At 40.9% G+C, this 17,533-nt stretch overlaps 2 protein-coding genes across 2 annotated transcripts in view; one reads left to right on the forward strand and one right to left on the reverse strand.

Moving 5' to 3' along the window:
• Positions 1–2,466, forward strand: part of SEC61G (Sec61 gamma subunit) — a 2,652-nt gene extending 186 nt beyond the window's left edge. Inside the window, exons 2-3 of the mRNA XM_010020828.1 lie at positions 1,099–1,201; positions 2,293–2,466. Coding sequence (XP_010019130.1) covers positions 1,099–1,201; positions 2,293–2,302 — 113 coding nt within the window. The 3' untranslated portion in view covers positions 2,303–2,466. The remainder of the gene's footprint in view (positions 1–1,098; positions 1,202–2,292) is intronic.
• A 1,382-nt stretch (positions 2,467–3,848) lies between these two features.
• Positions 3,849–17,533, reverse strand: part of TPK1 (thiamin pyrophosphokinase 1) — a gene marked incomplete at its 5' end in the record, with an annotated part of 103,612 nt that continues 89,927 nt past the window's right edge. Inside the window, one exon of the mRNA XM_010020829.1 lies at positions 3,849–3,967. Coding sequence (XP_010019131.1) covers positions 3,849–3,967 — 119 coding nt within the window. The remainder of the gene's footprint in view (positions 3,968–17,533) is intronic.

The raw sequence follows: 17,533 nt of genomic DNA on the forward strand, positions 1-17,533 counted from the left end.
TTCACTTCTGTTGATTCATTTGTTGTGAATGTTTCTCAGCTTTCAGGATGAGATTTAAACTTGAGCAGTTGTCCAAAAGTTAATGGGTTTATGGTTCTGGATGTAATAAAATTTAGCATGTCCTTTTCTGGTATGTGCTAAAACTCACTTCATGAGATAGACTAAGTAGCTGAAATTAGCCATTTTGAGATAGGCAAGAAGTAATTTTCATGTATTAGATAACTTCATCTGAGAAGAAGCTGGCGTACACCTTGAGTAGGTAAATGCATCAGTCAAGTTTGATTGATTGCATTCAACTTGGTGGAAATTGTGGAAGAAACTGCTTGTTACACAAGGAAACACTTCATTTGAAGAGACTGGAAAGGAACTGGGGTTGTTTTTTGCAGTGCCCATTCAGCCCTTCACAGTTGTCAGCGACTGCCTGATTGGGACAGGAAGAACTTCATTGCTGGAAGTACAGAAGAGAAAGTTCTGAAGCTCAGAGGCTTTAGAAGCTGTAACTAGAATGTAGCAGGTTGTCCTTAGTGGTAGCAGGTACCATGCTTTATTCACATGACATCTTTTGAGATCAGTGAATAACTTCATTCATTTGTCAGACTGGCACGGTTGTGAGGGGCTGTTGACCTTCCTAGTCCACTTCATGGCTACTGTCTTAAAATAATTGAGAATATCACGTAAGTACTCAGTTTTTGTGAGGACCTAAGGTGCTGTCTTCCTGTGGCAGGCATAAATGCAGCTTTTCCATGTTTGATACTGTATTGAGGATTATTTTCAGGGCTTGTAGGGATACAAAGGGAAGATAATGGAATAAATATGCCATGAATCATTACAGACTGTGGGTATTCCTGATTCTGCTTGTTATTTAATAAATACTGAGATTGGCCATGATTTGTGGAAAGCAGCATCTCCCCCTTAAAACTCATCTGTCTAATGAGAAAGTGGATTTGTTTCTCAGTGTCAGTGCAGTTTGACCTGCTTCCTCTGTTAACATTACTGTTTTATAAAGAGATCTTTCTCCTTTGGTCACTGTAGAGCACAACTCCTGTGTGCCATACACGAGGCTTCCTAGACTAAAGCTTTTTGGGTTTTTCTCCGCAGAGTTCCAGAAGATTGCCATGGCAACAGCAATAGGCTTTGCAATAATGGGATTTATTGGTTTCTTTGTCAAACTGATCCACATCCCCATCAACAATATCATTGTGTAAGTAAATATGATCATATTTACCTGTTTCAGTATATTTTACATTCATTTTTACCTGTTCAGTTTTAAACAGAGGATGTTAGTGAGCCCTGCAGGATCCATGTTGCTTTAGTACCTGTGCATTGCACATGTTAGTGTAATACGACAGGTATTACTTGATTCCAAGGACTGGATCAGGAAATCAGTTGTTAATTTAGCATGCTGCAAAATATTCACAGAATCCCAGTTTGGAAGGAACCTCAAGGATCACGTGGTCCAACCTTTCTTGTCAAAGCATGACCTAGACTAGATGTCCCAGTATCCTGTACAGCCAAATCTTAAAAGTGTCCAGCGTTGGGGAGTCCACCACTTCCCTGGGGAGATTGTTCCAATGGCTGATTATTCTCATTGTGAAAAATTTTCCTCTTGTATCCAATCGGAATGTCTCCAGGAGTAACTTGTGCCCATCATCCCTCATCTTTTCCACATGACTCCTTGGAAAAAGGGAGTGTCCATCTTCTTTGTAGCCACCCTTTAAATACTGAACACGGTGGTAAGGTCTCCCGAGCCTTCTTTTCTCAAGGCTGAACAAACCCAGTTCCCTCAGCCTTTCCTCATGGGGATTCCGAGTCCTCTGATCACAGAATGCTACGTATGTTTAAAACTTAGTTTTACATGTAACTGCATTCTGTAAAACACCTTTTGGAACAAATGTTGCAGCATGAAAAGCTTAATCTGTAAGTTGACCAGCAGCTGTGGTACTGACATATCAACACTGCCAGTTGGGTTGGAAAGGACCTTAAGATCATCTAATTTCAACCCCCTGCCATGGGCAAGGATGCCTCACACTAAACTCCTCGGATTCTCCAGAGCTGATGTCATCCCTTTTCTAGCACTGGAACAGGTTAAATACTACTCTGTGACATGTGGCTTGCTTAAAACTGTAAGAGTGGTCCTCTAGGCAAGGAGAAATGTTTGAAAATAAGAGATAAGCGGTAACTGTAGTAATATTTGTCCTAAACAAGGCAGTGGTGGGAGGATAAATTAGACTTCAGGTGGATCACTTGATCACACTTGATTAGTTGAAAATGATTACTTTGTTCTCTCAACAGAGGCGGCTGAATATTTATCATGAAGAACAAGATGTTGTGACGTTTGCTGCAAAGATTTCACAGCTTTAACTTGTTTTCTATTAAAGCAGCTCAGTTTGGGTTTTCAAACATTCTTGTCATGCCTCTTTTTGAAGTCTGTGTGATCATAACTGTCTAAATTACAGGCTTTTTTTTAATAGTAGTGGGTTTGGGTTTTTTGTTTGCTTGTTTTGTTACTTCTTTCAACCGTACTAGAATCACAGGGGTAGAAAAGAATCTTAGGACATCTCTAGTCCAACCTCCTCCTCAGATCTGGGTCAGCACTGCATTATGACAAGGTTGCTTAAGGCTTTGTCCAGTCAAGTATTGAAAGCCTTCAAGGGTGACAACTTTTATCAGAAGCTGTTCCAATGCTTAATTTACTGCTTAGTAAACAGCACTGTTACAGCAAAAGTAGACAACAAGAAAAAAGCATAACTGTATGCTCTCAAGTCGTGAGTTATGAGTCTGTTAACTGGAATTCTTGCTACTAGTTTCAGGAATCACCATCATAACCCGTAAGAACTTTCCCCATCTGGAAGTCCTGTTAGGTTATGTCATGCACGTGACAGGGAAAAAATTCCATCAAATGAAGAACTTGCATGATTCAGACAGCCAAACTTAGATGGTTACTAAGATGTACAGTTTGAGGTTAATTTAGTTGCCAGAGATACTAACAGTCCTTAAGTGAATCAGCTTGCTCGCAGTATTGGGTAAGCTGTACACCCATTTTGGATACTGGTTCTGTAAGACAACTGCACATAGAATTATAAAGAGATCTGCATTTGCTGACCTGGAGGTTTCTGTTACAACATGACTGAGTATTTTGGTTTTAAAAACTAAGTGTGCAAAACCTCTGGTAGATGCAATGTTCTTTCTCCTCAGATTGAAGAAAGCATACTGTAAGCATTTGGTATTTGCAGAAGTTACAATGCTGCTTCTACTACAGACTTTAAAAGCACTTAATACTTGGAAATCTGATATTGATAGTACAGTAAAACTAACTTCTTCAGTACACAAAGATACTTCATAAGTAGAAAAGTTCAATTATTAACCTCCCTGAAAAATCTTTACCAGCACCTACATATGTTACAAACCAGGACAGAAAATGAGATTAACTACCCTTAGTGTTATCACCTTTTAATATAGATATACTATGTGCACCTGTGTACTGTATTTCCTTTTGGCAGAAGGGGAAAAAGGATTTCAGTAATGGAATAAAACACTTTGTAAAGAGAGTCTGAACTAACCTGATAAGCAGCAGCAGTGTCTTTGCATCCACTCCTGTTTGTGATTGTACTGGGTAGCAGCTCATGTGTCTTCTGATTAAGTAGTGTGAGGTACCAGAATGAAGTACTCAATTGTTGCTACTAATGTTGATTTGATCTCAAATGACTTTTATTTCAGATCTCTTTTCCATTCGGTACATAAAATCAATGCCTGCTTATATCTCTTGGCACAACTTTACTGTCTTAAGTCTGTGAAATTTTGCAGTAATTTGAGTTGAATCAAATCAGAAAAGGCAACTGTAGCTGATTTTATATTTTGATAGACATTGTCCACAGCAAAGGCTTGTCCGTCTCAACGGTCACAATCCCGGAGTTGTCATAAGTGTTGGAAGTACTGACGAGCGTTCCAAACTTCAGCACCTGGTTAGCTATGAAAAAATAAGGGAGAGTGTTAGTGGTACTCTTGAAACAAATGCATTGATACAGATTTATTGTTGTAAAGGCTGCTGCTCCTGCAAAGAAGGAAAAAACAGCTGAGTAAATCTAACCCAGATAAACAACATCTAAAATAGCAATGTTAAATATTAATTAGAAGGCTTGTATGAGACTATCTATCTGATGACCTGTAGAGGGAATAAATTAATACTTAATCCCCAAATTAGCATTTTGAGTTCACAGCAGATTATTACAAGAGCAGATTGTTGAATGTCTCCCAAAGTTTCACATCTGGAAATCTGTATTCCATTAGCATCAGCTCAAGTACCAGTGCTAGACAAGGTATTTAAAGTAAAACAAAGCAGAGGATCTTACTCTAGTTCCAAATGTGGGATTTGCTTTAGCTCAGCAGCAAGCCTATAATCTCTTAAAATGAAAACTGTTCTAGAGCAGAGGCCAGTAGTTAATCATATAATCATGGAATGGTTTGGGTTGGAAGGGACCTTCATCCAGTTCCAACCCCCTGCCACGGGCAGGGACACCTTCCACTAAAGCAGGTTGCTCCAAGCTCCGTCCAACCTGGCCTTGAACACTGCCAGGGATGGGGCAGCCACAGCTTCTCTGGGCACCCTGTGCCAGCGCCTCAGCACCCGCACAGGGAAAATCTTCCTAATACCTGCTGTAAATTTCTCTGTCAGTTTAAAGCTATTCCCCCTTGTCCTATCACTACAGGTCCCATAATAAAGTCCCTCTCCAGCATTCTTTTAAGTTCCCTTTAGCTGGTAATTATTTCACAAGTATTTAACAAGTGCTATTATTCAGCAACTTTTACTTCGAAGTAACAAGTGGTATTATTCAGCAACTTTTACTTCGAAGTAAATGACTTGCATCTTCTACTGCATGCCTAGTGAGGTAGGTGTCCATGTGCGTTAGCAACCCAGTTTCATTACTTTAACAAATAGCTCATGTCAATTTTAGGACCGTTTAACCCAGTTAACAGTGCAGTTGCAATGACAGTTTTGAAGTATCTGTGAAGTTTTAAACAACCATTCTGTCTTAGTTTAGCTGACATGTTTTAAGGGTTTCATAGACTTCCTACAAGCTGAGACCAAAGATAAAAGCTGCCCCCAAACCAAAAAATGCAGTTCAACTTTCATCTTCCATTTCCTCCCTTTTGGAGGTAGCACTGCTTGCATTTTACAATCATACCAACTTCCCTAAAGGCACTTTTAAGACTAGTCAGTTCTGTGTTAGTCCTTGCTCATATATGGGTTCAGAGAATGAACTCAAAGACCACCCTTTGGTTTAGTCTGTAAAACAAGCCAAATGACAGGTCTTACTCATTGGTGCCAGAGTTACATTTCCATGGAGGATACAAGGAGAGCTGCCGCTGGGGAGAACTGTTCAGGCCAATCAGCAAGTCTGTTTGGCCTGTCAGAATTTCCAAATCATGCATTAATACTGAAGGAGGAATCTTCTGGCTTTGCTATCATGTGGCCCACTGCTAGTGGAGGTAAACAAGTAACTTAATAAAGATGAGGTAACACATGGGCAGTATTTCTAGTGTAAAAATACTGCCAAAATCCTGTGTTATGGCCAAGTTACAAATGTCTCCAGTCAGTATTAAGCAGGAAAGAAGCTTAGATAGTTTAAAATATTTTTTGACACACAAATGATCCATTTTTGGTTACTATATATTGAAATCTGAAAGTGGGAAGAGGGGAGGAAGAGCTTTGTGGATGCGCTTCTGTGTAAACTCACTCATTTAGTGTCATTTATTGCTTCGTGCTCAAGACTGTTAAAATAATTCTTAATGTTTCATTTTTGCCTATGAAATAATGGCTCTGCAGAAGGCAAGAATTAAGAACAACATGGCAGCATAATGAAACAAAACTCTAAAGCAGTATTTCTTCGTGCATAAAATTAAGTGAAAATGAGAGTCCTGCTTTGTGTTTTGCTTTAGATAAAAAGTCCTTGCCCACTAGATGGAGCCTGTTATCTTTTTCTACCAGATTTCTTCTCTGCAAGGATCACCGTTTCAACTGTTGAAGTGAAAAAATGCAGGAACTGTAAAACTACTGCTGATTCACGTGGCTCAAATGGAGTAATTCCAAGTACTTGGTTTCCCAACCAGCCAACATTTCATTGAATCATAGAATGGTTTGGACTGGAAAGGACCTTACAATCAGCTAGTTCCAATCCCCTGCCATGGGCAGGGATGTCTCGCACTAGACCATGTTGCCCTTTCACCTAACATCATTAAAAATGCATACTTTCTATTCAATCCATGAACAGTAATAAAGTGAAAAAGAGGTTTAAGCCAGTAAAGGAACTAAGAGGATGTACATACCTACTACTTCTAGGAAAACTTCCTGCTGTATCATGCATTATGATATAAAGTTTATAAGATCAAAGCCTGGGCAGTTTTATCAGTTCATATCTGATCCAGTCAAAGTGTGTTTAGTGATAATGGACTGTTGATGAGAGAAAGACTCAGCTCTTCCAATGTAGCTATACTCTCTTTCCTTACTCTCCATCCATAAAATCAGCATGTCTTGGTGGCACTGAGCCCAGGGGGCTCTGCCTTCAAGGAAAGCCATGGAGGTCAGGAGTGGTTACAGGAGAAGGTAACTAAGTCGTAGTTCTGTAGTGTGGTTTTGACGTCTGACAACTCTGAACTTGGGAACTAAAAGCAAATGCTATTCCTGCCTTTAGGGAAAAAAAACCCAACCAACCAAAAAACACCACACAAACCAAAGCAACCAACCAAATCTATTATAAGACAGCTTTTTATGGTGTGCCCTATGTTCTTATTAGTAATGAGTCTCATTTCTGTCTGATGGATTGCAACACATCACTCATTCAGACCTGAACATGGTCTTGGGCAGGGCTTATTTTTATTTTGATGTGGTAGTGGAGCAATGTTTGTCTAGCAGTTTTTGTTTTGTTTAGCAGGTGGTTGAGTCTGTCAGGGGTTTAGATGTTGGAAATAGAGACGAAATCTGAGGGGAGGCTCGTAGGTGAACTTCCCAAAGGAGCATAATCACATCATTATTTCCTAGACATCCTTTTTGCTAACCAATTTCTGTGTCAAAGGATGTTTCATTAACCCTAAGACTGCCTATTTCCACTATTTTATTGCTTGTCTTTTGATAGCTTTTTAATACACAATTCTAAGGAAGCCATGGGGAAAAATGTTAATCTTGGATGTAAGATTCTGAAAATTGATCAATCTTATGGTTGCCAGAACATTCGGAAACGTTACCAAAATGCATCGCATGAGTAATCAAGCTATATAAGAAAAATCAAGTAAAAAAGCCCAAACCTAAAATTGTATTTTAGAAACTCTTATCATATTTATACCTCTACCACGGTTGGGAGTTTTATTTTTCAGCTGACAGTACTTAAAATGAGAACTGAGCCTTGCTTGCAATGTGTTCACCACTGTGCTGCAGGCTTTCAGCCTGGAAACTGAAACATGGTGCAGACTAATTAGAACTAGATTGGGTCTCATCATGTTAGGTGCTGCAAAAATCCTGACTCTCAATATGAGGTTATTCCTCTTAATAACTGTATTCATGATCTAGTAGACTTATAAACATTATGACTTCATTGTACTATTTAGGATACTGAAAATCCAGCAAAGACATGTCAAGGTCTCATGTACCTCTTATAAGCTGCACTCAAGCAGGGCTTGAGGGGCATATAGACAGGAAAAACAACTTCTTTAACATATCATATATGGCAAAAGCAAATGATGTCATTAATTTGAAAGGCTTAACTGAACAGCAGGCCCTCTGGTTATTCCTACATCGATACCAAAAGCACAGTAAAATCTGGAAAGCTGAGAGAGGGAGGCTTTTAACTGCAGTATGTAATGTCATACGAGGTGCAAGTCCCTCTTTACCAAGGAGTATTGAAGGAAATGATTTTGGTGTGAGAATGGCTGAACAGTCACACCTCATGTCTGCTATATGAAGACATGAGGGCAAATGGAAACCTTTTGGAAAACCCCTGACTGCAACAGCATAGAAGTGTCTCCACTTCAGGGGATTTCACCAAGTCAGGGTCTTGCTACTGTTACTACGAATGACTGAGAACAAAACACTGTCATGATAACCATACAGATACCGCGACAGCTGTCCTATGCTTCCTTTTCTCAACTGTGTCTGTCAATTACTTTCTGAAATATATAAAGTCACACCTTGCTGAATCCCACCACTGAAAACAGAAATAGGTACAGGAATGCAAGCAGATTGTCACTGCTGGCATGGATGTTTGCAACATTAACGTAATTAATTATTAATTGGAAGCTGTATTATAATGAATGTAATCCTCTCCCCCACCCCCAGGCAAATGCTGCATCAAAAGAATAGAAAATTAAGATGAATAAGCTGAAACACAAGTCCAAGTGAAATACTGAACTGTCATTTGGTACCCTAATACAGTTGATCTAGAGAGAATTTCCCTGATGTTCTGTGTTGGGAGCAAAAATCTGCATTTAAATGGAGATGCATTAGTAACGCATGAGCTAGTACTTTGCAGGTCACCCTGTGTCTGCAGAACAGCAGCATTAATTTTGCTGTTTGAAAATAAAACTCAGATAGTTTATAGCCTGATTTTCCTTTCCTTCCTCCTAGTTTTACACTTGTGGTTAGACTGACTTCACTGGTGTTAATCTTGATGTACACTGAAGGATACAAAGGAAAAATAGGGTCCTTGATCTCTGTGTATTGGGAACTGCAAAGCCTGAAGTTGCAAATAACAGTAACGTACTATGAAACACAAACTGTTTTCAATACTGACACAACACAGAAGCACCATAAGGGCTTGCTGAGTCTGCTGGGAGGGGACAGGTTAGCCTGTCATGGCACAGATCCCCTCAGGGCCAGGGGGAGTTTTTAAGAAGCAGAGATTGCACTGGGCAGTATTTATAACTACTGTAATTTCGGTACCTGGTTTTGTGGCACAGAACAATGTTTTGTAATCTCAATGGATTTGTATGTCAAGAGGATCTGGGGTGAAGGGGACCCAGGAGGCAGGGCCAGGGGGTTATTCCACGGGTTCAGATGGTGGCAAAGATGCTGGGCAGGGGTTCTGCAGCACAGGCTGCCTGGCCTCACACTGGTGGGAATTCAGGAGGGGACAGCAAAAGCACTGGCTGTCAAGGCTTAACAATTTAATTCAGAAAGAGAGAAAAACATGTTAACAGAGCTGTGTGTTCTACCCTGGAGAGAAACCACCCATGTGGGTGAGCCTTCAGAAATGCAAATGCACGTCAGGAGTTTGCACATTTATTTCCAGCACACATTTTTTTCCCAGCTTTATAATCATGGTGGTACTGTAAGAATAGCTCAGACTCCTCCTGTCACATCACCTGCTTGGTGGCAATTTAAAATGATAAGCTGATAAAAATGATGCTAAGAAATAGAGTTCTTTCTATGCGAATGTTTCTATAGCTACTACTGCCTCACCAGAATCAACAGGAATCATTAACTACAGGAAGTTTCTATGGCTATTAGCTGCATGTGAGCATTACTAACAAGATGTGCTCCAGTGTTTGTTCAAAATCACTTTAGCCTCTAAATTTAATTAAAGTCACCTAGAAAGTCTGACATGGAAACTATATATATATATATATATACACACACACACACACTCACACGCATGCTATTATAGACTATATATAGTGTATATATGTAAAAATATATAATATATAGTATAGATATAATATACTGTTTTCAGCAGTGCCTTTCCAGCCTAGATATGGTAAAGCTGTACCAATACTACAGTAGTAGAGTGATTTACCAAAAATGTAAGTATAAAGTAAGTCAGGGAACTAGTTGGTCTAGAAGATTGTTTCACTAAGTTTAAGGCAAAGCCAGGCTATGTTAGTTTAGCCAATAAGCAGCAGGGTTTGCTTCATTTTTGATCCTTTCCAGTAAGTTTCTATAATGTTCATCAAATTACTTACAACTCTGAGGGGCTGTACAAGTGACAGGTACTATGAATAATAGCGTTACAGCACTGAAGAAACAGCTCCTGAAAGAACATACAGCTTCAGTTTGATGGTTACTACTGTAGAGATCTTGCATATAATCCAGGCAAAATTACTTGTTGCTATTTTGGTCTGTCTCCACTTCGTGTTGCGAGTTGAAGAATGCTATTCTCAGGAGGAAAGAGGGGCAAGAATAATTCTAAGATGCATTAGTTAATGAAATGTCTTAGTACCAAGCTTATCCATCAGACACCTCATAGTGCACATCATCCTGTTACGCTGCCACGCTTCAGAGACGCTGCTTAGACACACAAAGCTTAGAACGACACTCTAGTAGTAAACACTGGAACCCAAGAATAGCTAAAACCAGCGGTGGCCTATCTTGGCATTTCAGTCGGAACCTCTGGTTTGACATGATGGTAAAGAACCTAAAAATATTTGCTATTTTGAAAGCTTCCTCACTGCCAAGTTGCCATGATACAGCTAATGGTGAAATCTATCAAATTCGACGTGATCCTAGCAAATGACCACACACAGTGGTGCAGAAAGGAGTGAAATTCCCTCTATGTTCCTCGTTGATTAAGCTGTTGGAGACAGGGAAGAGACATGAGGGAAGATGAAGGAGAGGTAATCTTTTCCTGACCCAAATCTTAGGGCTAGCAGACTACATCCATGTACTCAGGCTTCCAATAGCTTGGCACCAGAAAGCTTTTCAACACAACCAGATCCAGGACGGACCTTGATCAACATCTTCCCTCTAGCTACAGTCATTTCCCAGCACTTCATAAAAGATGAAAAAAGCACCCTCTCACAGAAACCTATGTCCTTCAGTGAGTGTGATATTAGTTAACCATAACACACAGCTAATTATTTTTCTCTTCCATTTTTTGGCATCCTCATATATCCTGTCACATTATATTCATAAATTTGTAAGAGGAGGCAGGAAAAGAGGTTTTTAGAATACATGCATAATACAAGTCTCTCAGCTTCTGTGTGGTACCATTTCCCCCCATCCTTTGCAAAAATGTGCAAATACAGTAATTATTCCTGTAACATCCAACCAGGCCTGTAGCTGAAATATGGGTGTATGGATATTTGCTCAGTAAACACGTACACAGCTTGGGTTAAATCACCCAGGGGATCTCGTTCATCCGCTGCATGGAGAACAGCAGCTCTACCACAAGCACTGCACAATGGTCTCAGCCAACCTCTTCTACTGCCTACCAGTGCATAGGAAGAGTGCCCAGTGTCAAGTCTGCCATCAAATTGAGCACTGCTCTGCTTCCTTTCTCTGTGGTGAGGATATGATTATCTTAAGGGAGTTGATCTAAAGCCAGTCCCTAGCCAGCCCTGAAAAATAAATTTAAGCAGGCTTGCTTCTCCTCATCACTGCTGCCAGCACTAGCTCAGCTCCATATCCAGAGCCCTGTTCTGCTGCACAAGTTGCTCTGTCACTGGGCTCCAGTGCCAAAATTAAATAAAATATAATTTGACAAAGCTTTTAAAGGCTCAGTCCTTACTCCAGCTTCTGCTATGTTCTGTAGGTGCAGGAAGCAGAGCAGCTGAATGGTAGCAGGCTGGAACCAGTACTTGTGGCAGAAGAAAGGTGGCTGTATACAACATGCAAAGGGTTAGAATAGTGAAGATCAAAGCAGATCTGAAGTCTGGGAGGGGTTCAGCATATTGCAGATCTAAACCCTTCCCTCCCCCAAGTCCAGCTCCAACCAGAACTGACCCAGGCCATGGCTGCTCTGTTCAGGCTGCTGGGTGGCCCCAGGAGCCTTGTACATGCCATGGACACTCTCAACTGCCAGGTGCAGGGTGTCTTGCTCTCAGACCTCGTATGAATCAAGTTGCCAGATCAGAGTGATTATTAACTATCCCGGAATAGTCGATCTGGTGCTCAATGAGTTCCTCTGACCACAAGGAAGTGAACAGTTGCCTTCACCTCTCAGCACTGGTCAGAGTACCATCTGTGTGCTGTGCCACACTGAACCCCAGGATAGCTGGTTGCACAGTGGCTTGCAGAGGGCAAAGGCATTGCTAGTCCTGAATGCCCCTCTTAGCTACTAGCACTTTATCACAATAACCTACTTTGATCAAATTAAATCCCTAACAAATAATTCTATTCTGAAAGCTTTAATAGTGAACGGCACCATTTCCTGAAAGAGTTTTATGGAAATTCGATATTACATTTACATGGAAAAATGAAAAGAACAAACTTGAATATTCCTCTTTATGCACAAAAGGCATCATCAATAAAGCAGCTGTGCTTTTGTCTAAAACATTTCTCTGGAAGCAGGTAATTATTATCTAAAAACCCCACACTGATCCGCTCCTGACAGCTCACAAGGTACGTGTTCATCTACTTGCTCTCCCTGACAGCTGATCTATTCTCAGCACAGGTGACTAACTAATAAAGTCTATTATATTTCTAATAGAAAAGTAATTCCATTTCTCTTTACCCTTCCCAGCAGCACTGCTTCCTTTCACTGCGCTGGGGTGGGATGCTGCAAGAGGTTTTTCAACTGTCACCCCTACAATTGCTGTGCATGACTTAGAATTTTAGATTACTCTGCTTTCTTTCAGGAAAAACAATTAGACACAGATAATATCACCCTGAGGATGAAGCAAAAGCAATTATTTCTGTTACAAAACGTCCCCCTAGGTCTGCATGTGAACAACTAAGCTTTTTGATTTTTAATTTTGTTACTTTGTCTTTCTGTTAACAAATAATTAATATGATTACTAACACCCTATGTACCTCTAATGTCTATACTATTTCAATTATAAAGCCATTACTGATGCTTATTAATTCTATTCCATTATCTTTAAACTTGCACATTAAACTTAAACCATTTGTTGACATTTATGCAGCTGCAGCTCCTCCAAACTCACTCACAGGAACCCAGCAAAGTTTATCTGCTGCAACCCGAGACAGAACATGTATGAAGGGGGCCTACAACAATGCTGGAGAAGGACTCTTCATCAGGGACTGTAGCAACTGGACAAGGGATAATGGGCTTAAACAGGGGAAGTTCAGGTTAGATATAAGAAAGAAGTTCTTCCCTGTGAGGGTGGTGAGGCCCTGGCACAGGTTGCCCAAAGAAGTGGTAAATGCTCCACCATGGCAGTGTTCAAGGACAAAGCCTTGAGCAACCTGGTGTAGTGGAAGGTGTACCTGGCCATGGCAGAGGGTTGGAACTAGATGATCTTAGAGGTCCTTTCCAACCCAAATCATTCTATGATTCTATGAAATGCAACAGGAGACTGCAAACCACACTGGCTTTAGTTCAGAGCCACTCAACTGGATTAGATGGTTCTCCATGTCCTCCAAAAAAGATAGAATTTTTTTCAAGCAGCCCAGTATTTCCAACAAAAATGACACAGGACACAACAAAGCTACTCTAACTAGGAATACCCACTTCTTCACCCACCATTAGAGCACTTTCCACAGTAATGATACAGGAGTGGCGTCTGCCACGTATAGGAAGTATGTGTAGTAAGTCAGTGCATATGGCTCCAAGTTGTTGTCTGTTCACTTTTACAGTCTTTTTTTGGATACAAGACTCAGCATTGTCAGTGTTGCTGAATACAAACAGCTTCTATTTATAATGTTTGTCCCCCAAATTAAAAAAGGGAGTCTCATCATTAAAGACAAGCCCTAAGTCTCATTCACTGTCAAAGACTTTACTGGAGGGGAAAACCAGCTACTGAGGATCCTTGTGCTCCTTGTGCACTCTGGAAAAGTCTGACTGATTTCAAGTAATGATTTCCAATAGGAGCAATGCTCTTTGTGTTGGTGTGCTTCCTCCTCCTCACTTTTGAAGAGTCTTCCTGCAGCCCCCTGCTCCCCTTTAGCAAACTGGCTACTGATTCATCCTCTACATTCATAAACATGTCATGCACTTCCAGGCCCTGTGATTGTTAAGGATTCAATGGTTTGGGGGATGTTTCCTCCTGCTTCTTCTCCTCTGGGGAACACTGCTTTAGCAGGGCTAGACCATGCTTTCTGGGCTGAGTGGAATTAAAGGCTTCTGCATTAATCATGCAGTACCACGTCAAGCATTGCCCAGGCCAGGTGATGTAAGCTCCTGACCCTCAAACACAGAGGCCGAAAGCACTGTTAAATTAATGTAGTGCTACATGGCGCAGTCAGAGACATTAAAGTTTTAAGAGTGCAATTGATTATCTGTAGTTCAACTTTCAAACATGTTGGTCAAGATGGATTGCAACAGTCATGCGGTGGCACAGTGATGCATGTCAGCAGGCGCTCAGCTTTACTGTGTGCAGGACTTGACATTGGCTTTTAACCTACCAATAAACCATCCCAACGCACTGCGGGAAGTGGGAAGGAAAAGGAATTACAAATCCAGTAGTCCAATGTAAAATCAAAGATTAAGCCAACTACAGTGCAGCTTCTCTACTTCTGCCAACACCAATGAATTTCTAGCACTTGGTGTTGAAAGATCATGATGGCTGCAATTGCCAAGTAAGGAAATACACCCTCAAACTGCCTCTTTTTTTATGCTGTGGAGAGCTTTCATAAAGTAAATCTGATTTACAGCCTGGCATGTTCCTTATCTCACCTGAAATACATCTTCAGGTGAGATACATCTTCAAATATTTGTCATTCCTCACTAATTATCAGTGTCTGAGGGGCACTGTAGGAGAAATATTCCTATCAACAGCTCAGGAAGTCACCTTTCTGAATTCTACGTTGAACTCAAAACCAAACTTATTAAACATGACTGGCTCTTATTTGACATTGCTTTTCCCATCCTGGCTATTTGGTGTACTCAACATTTTCCACTCTTTCTTGTTTTGTAGTCGCTTCACAACATAAAATCACAGAACCAGCTAGGTTGGAAAAGACCTCCAAGATCATAGAGTCCAACCGTTACCCCAGGACTGCCAAGCCCACCACTAAACCATGTCACTAAGGGCAAACTGATCTCCCCTCATGATCTCCGCTCACAGTCACCCCTCATCTACCCCCCACAGTGGCCTACTCTGCACAGCTGCCACCCCTACCCCTGCTGCTCCCCCCCCTCCCCCCCACAGCCCCCCCTCAACATCTCCCCTCATGGCCACCCCTCGCAGCCCGCAGCCGCCCCTGCTCTCCTCTCATGATCTTCACTCACCTCTCATGGCCTCCCTCCTCTCTCCTCACAAACCCCCCTCACGACTGCCCCTCTCCCGTACCAGGCCTTATCTCTTTCCTGACTACATCAGCAATTGTCTCCCAGTCCACATTACACCGAACTCTGCAGTTTGCCAAATGTCCTGTACACATTAGAAGGAGCTCTAAAAAACCTAAAAATGCTTGTGATCAGCACTTAGGAAGGTGAATCCCTTTGCTCTTCTCCAAGACCTGCTTTCAGGGATCTAAAAGCAGAAGGATGTCATGCATGATACCTAGCAGAATTTCACAGACACTGTCTGATCATGGTTTAAAATCACCAGATGCGAAATACTTTATTTCACAGATAGGAAAAATTGTACTGAAAGCAAAATTATCCCAGAGCAAAAGCAAACTTTGCTAAAAATTACTATTAAAACATGACTGGAGGGTTGGAATAGAAGAACACAGGCTCTTTAGGAAGGACAGGAAGGGGAGACGAGGAGGGGGTGTCACCCTCTGCATCAGTGACCAACTGGAGTGTGCAGATTTCTGCCTGGGGATTGATGAGGAACTGAACAAGAGCTTATGGGTCAGGATTAAAGGGAGGGCAGGGATGGGGGACATTACAGTGAGGGTCTGCTAGTTCTAGAACAAATGATAGCAGCTGAAGTTCCTCTTAAGTTCACATTTTTCTTAAAAGTATCTGAAGGATGAAAAAATCGCCCTGTAAAAGCTTTCTTATTAATCTGCCATCTACAGCACAGTAATGCAAGTCTTTACAGGTGTGGCATAAGAGTTAGAAAAAGAAGTAAGTACAGTTAGAAAAGATACCAATGTGAGTATCTCTTTGTTGTGGGTGAAGAATCATAGGTGTAAAAGTTTATTTCCTATGTTGTTTCTAAACTTATTTTAACTATGTGTGTTTGCTTAAAATTGAAGAAAATCCCAACAACATTAACTCCTACTTTCAAATAAGGCAGGTCAATAATAAAGCACACACTATTTCCAAACTATCAGCATTCCTTTAACCACTGCTATGGGGTTTCCTACCAACAGTATCAACAAGTCTGCTGCACAGTGCATTTAACGATGGATGTATCTATGACTAATGCTCACAGAAAAAAACTGTTACAGCTATAATCCTTTCATTTGAATTCTTCTATGCTCTACTATCCTAAATGTTCTACAACACCCAAATTAAAAAAATATGATGTCTGTGTGCTTACAAAGAAAGTAGAAATACAGCTGAAGATTAATCCTGGGATGTTCCAATCAGAGTAGACACTTTCCATAACCAAATGCAGAAGTCTCAAAGCAAGCAAGACCTACAACTCTGTTTCACCTCTTGGAAGACACATTTTCCTCCTAGTATACCATAACTTTAGGACTACACTGTTACATATCACTATGAAGACATCCAGTGGTATGGAAGAGGCCAGTGCATCTCAGAGGTAAACCTTAAAATCTAGAGATGTCTTATGCAAGCTTTGGACCCAACATCAGGCTTGGTGATGACTGAACTATTATACCTATTCTGTTACTTAAGGCATGGTCACCTATCAAAAAATGTATCTGTTACGGAATAGACAGCACTGCTCTTCTAGAATCAGGCAGGCTTGCTTTAAGCCCATCAAAATGGTATCATATGCATGCCCACTACAAGTTAGACATCGTAACACCAAGGGAAGCACTTTGCACTGATCCTCAAAATCAGCCAGGAAGGAAGGAAGTCTGATAAGAGCTTAAACCTTACTTCAGGGTGGGTTTAGAAAATACCAAATAGAACAACATTTCCAGGAAGAGGTGGAGAGCCTTTGCACTGATGACTGATGTAGATGAGTCCTGCAGCAATCAGGTCAGTACACTGCAATAGGTTTGTCATGTCATGTGCAAGAGTGAAACCTGGATGATACAGATTTTGAAGTACAGGGCTCATTTACAGGTGCATAAGCAGAAAAGAGAGCAATAAAGTATCGAGTCTAAAAGCTGTGAGTAAAATGTAGTTGTATGACTTCTAACATCACTGGCAGCCAGGTGGATAAATCTCTGCAGGCTGTTTTGAAAGGGTACCTGTAAATAGTCATAGGATTCTCTCCAGCAAAGCACAGGACCTTTAAGGAAGGCCAGAATACTGCAGAAAGCTCTTACTCAAATATATCTGAAGTCAGTCAGCCATAAAGGATGCCTTACAGATGTCACACAAATAAACAATACTGGAAATGGACTGAGGGGCTTGAAAACAATGTTGCAGAACAGAACACTAACAAAGATTTAACAGGAGAAAAAACATCCTTTGGAAAGCTTGCCTTGCTGTAGCACTCTAAACTCACTAAATGCAGTTTGCTGGCTAACCTCTGCTGCCCACAGATAAACACTTCTGTCAAGAAGTTTTGTTCCCTCTCTTGGACCACGGACTTCAAAAAGTCATGGAATGCC

The sequence above is a fragment of the Nestor notabilis genome, unplaced genomic scaffold (genome assembly GCF_000696875.1).
Source record: "Nestor notabilis isolate BGI_N333 unplaced genomic scaffold, ASM69687v1 scaffold3448, whole genome shotgun sequence".
Classification (NCBI taxonomy): domain Eukaryota; kingdom Metazoa; phylum Chordata; class Aves; order Psittaciformes; family Psittacidae; genus Nestor; species Nestor notabilis.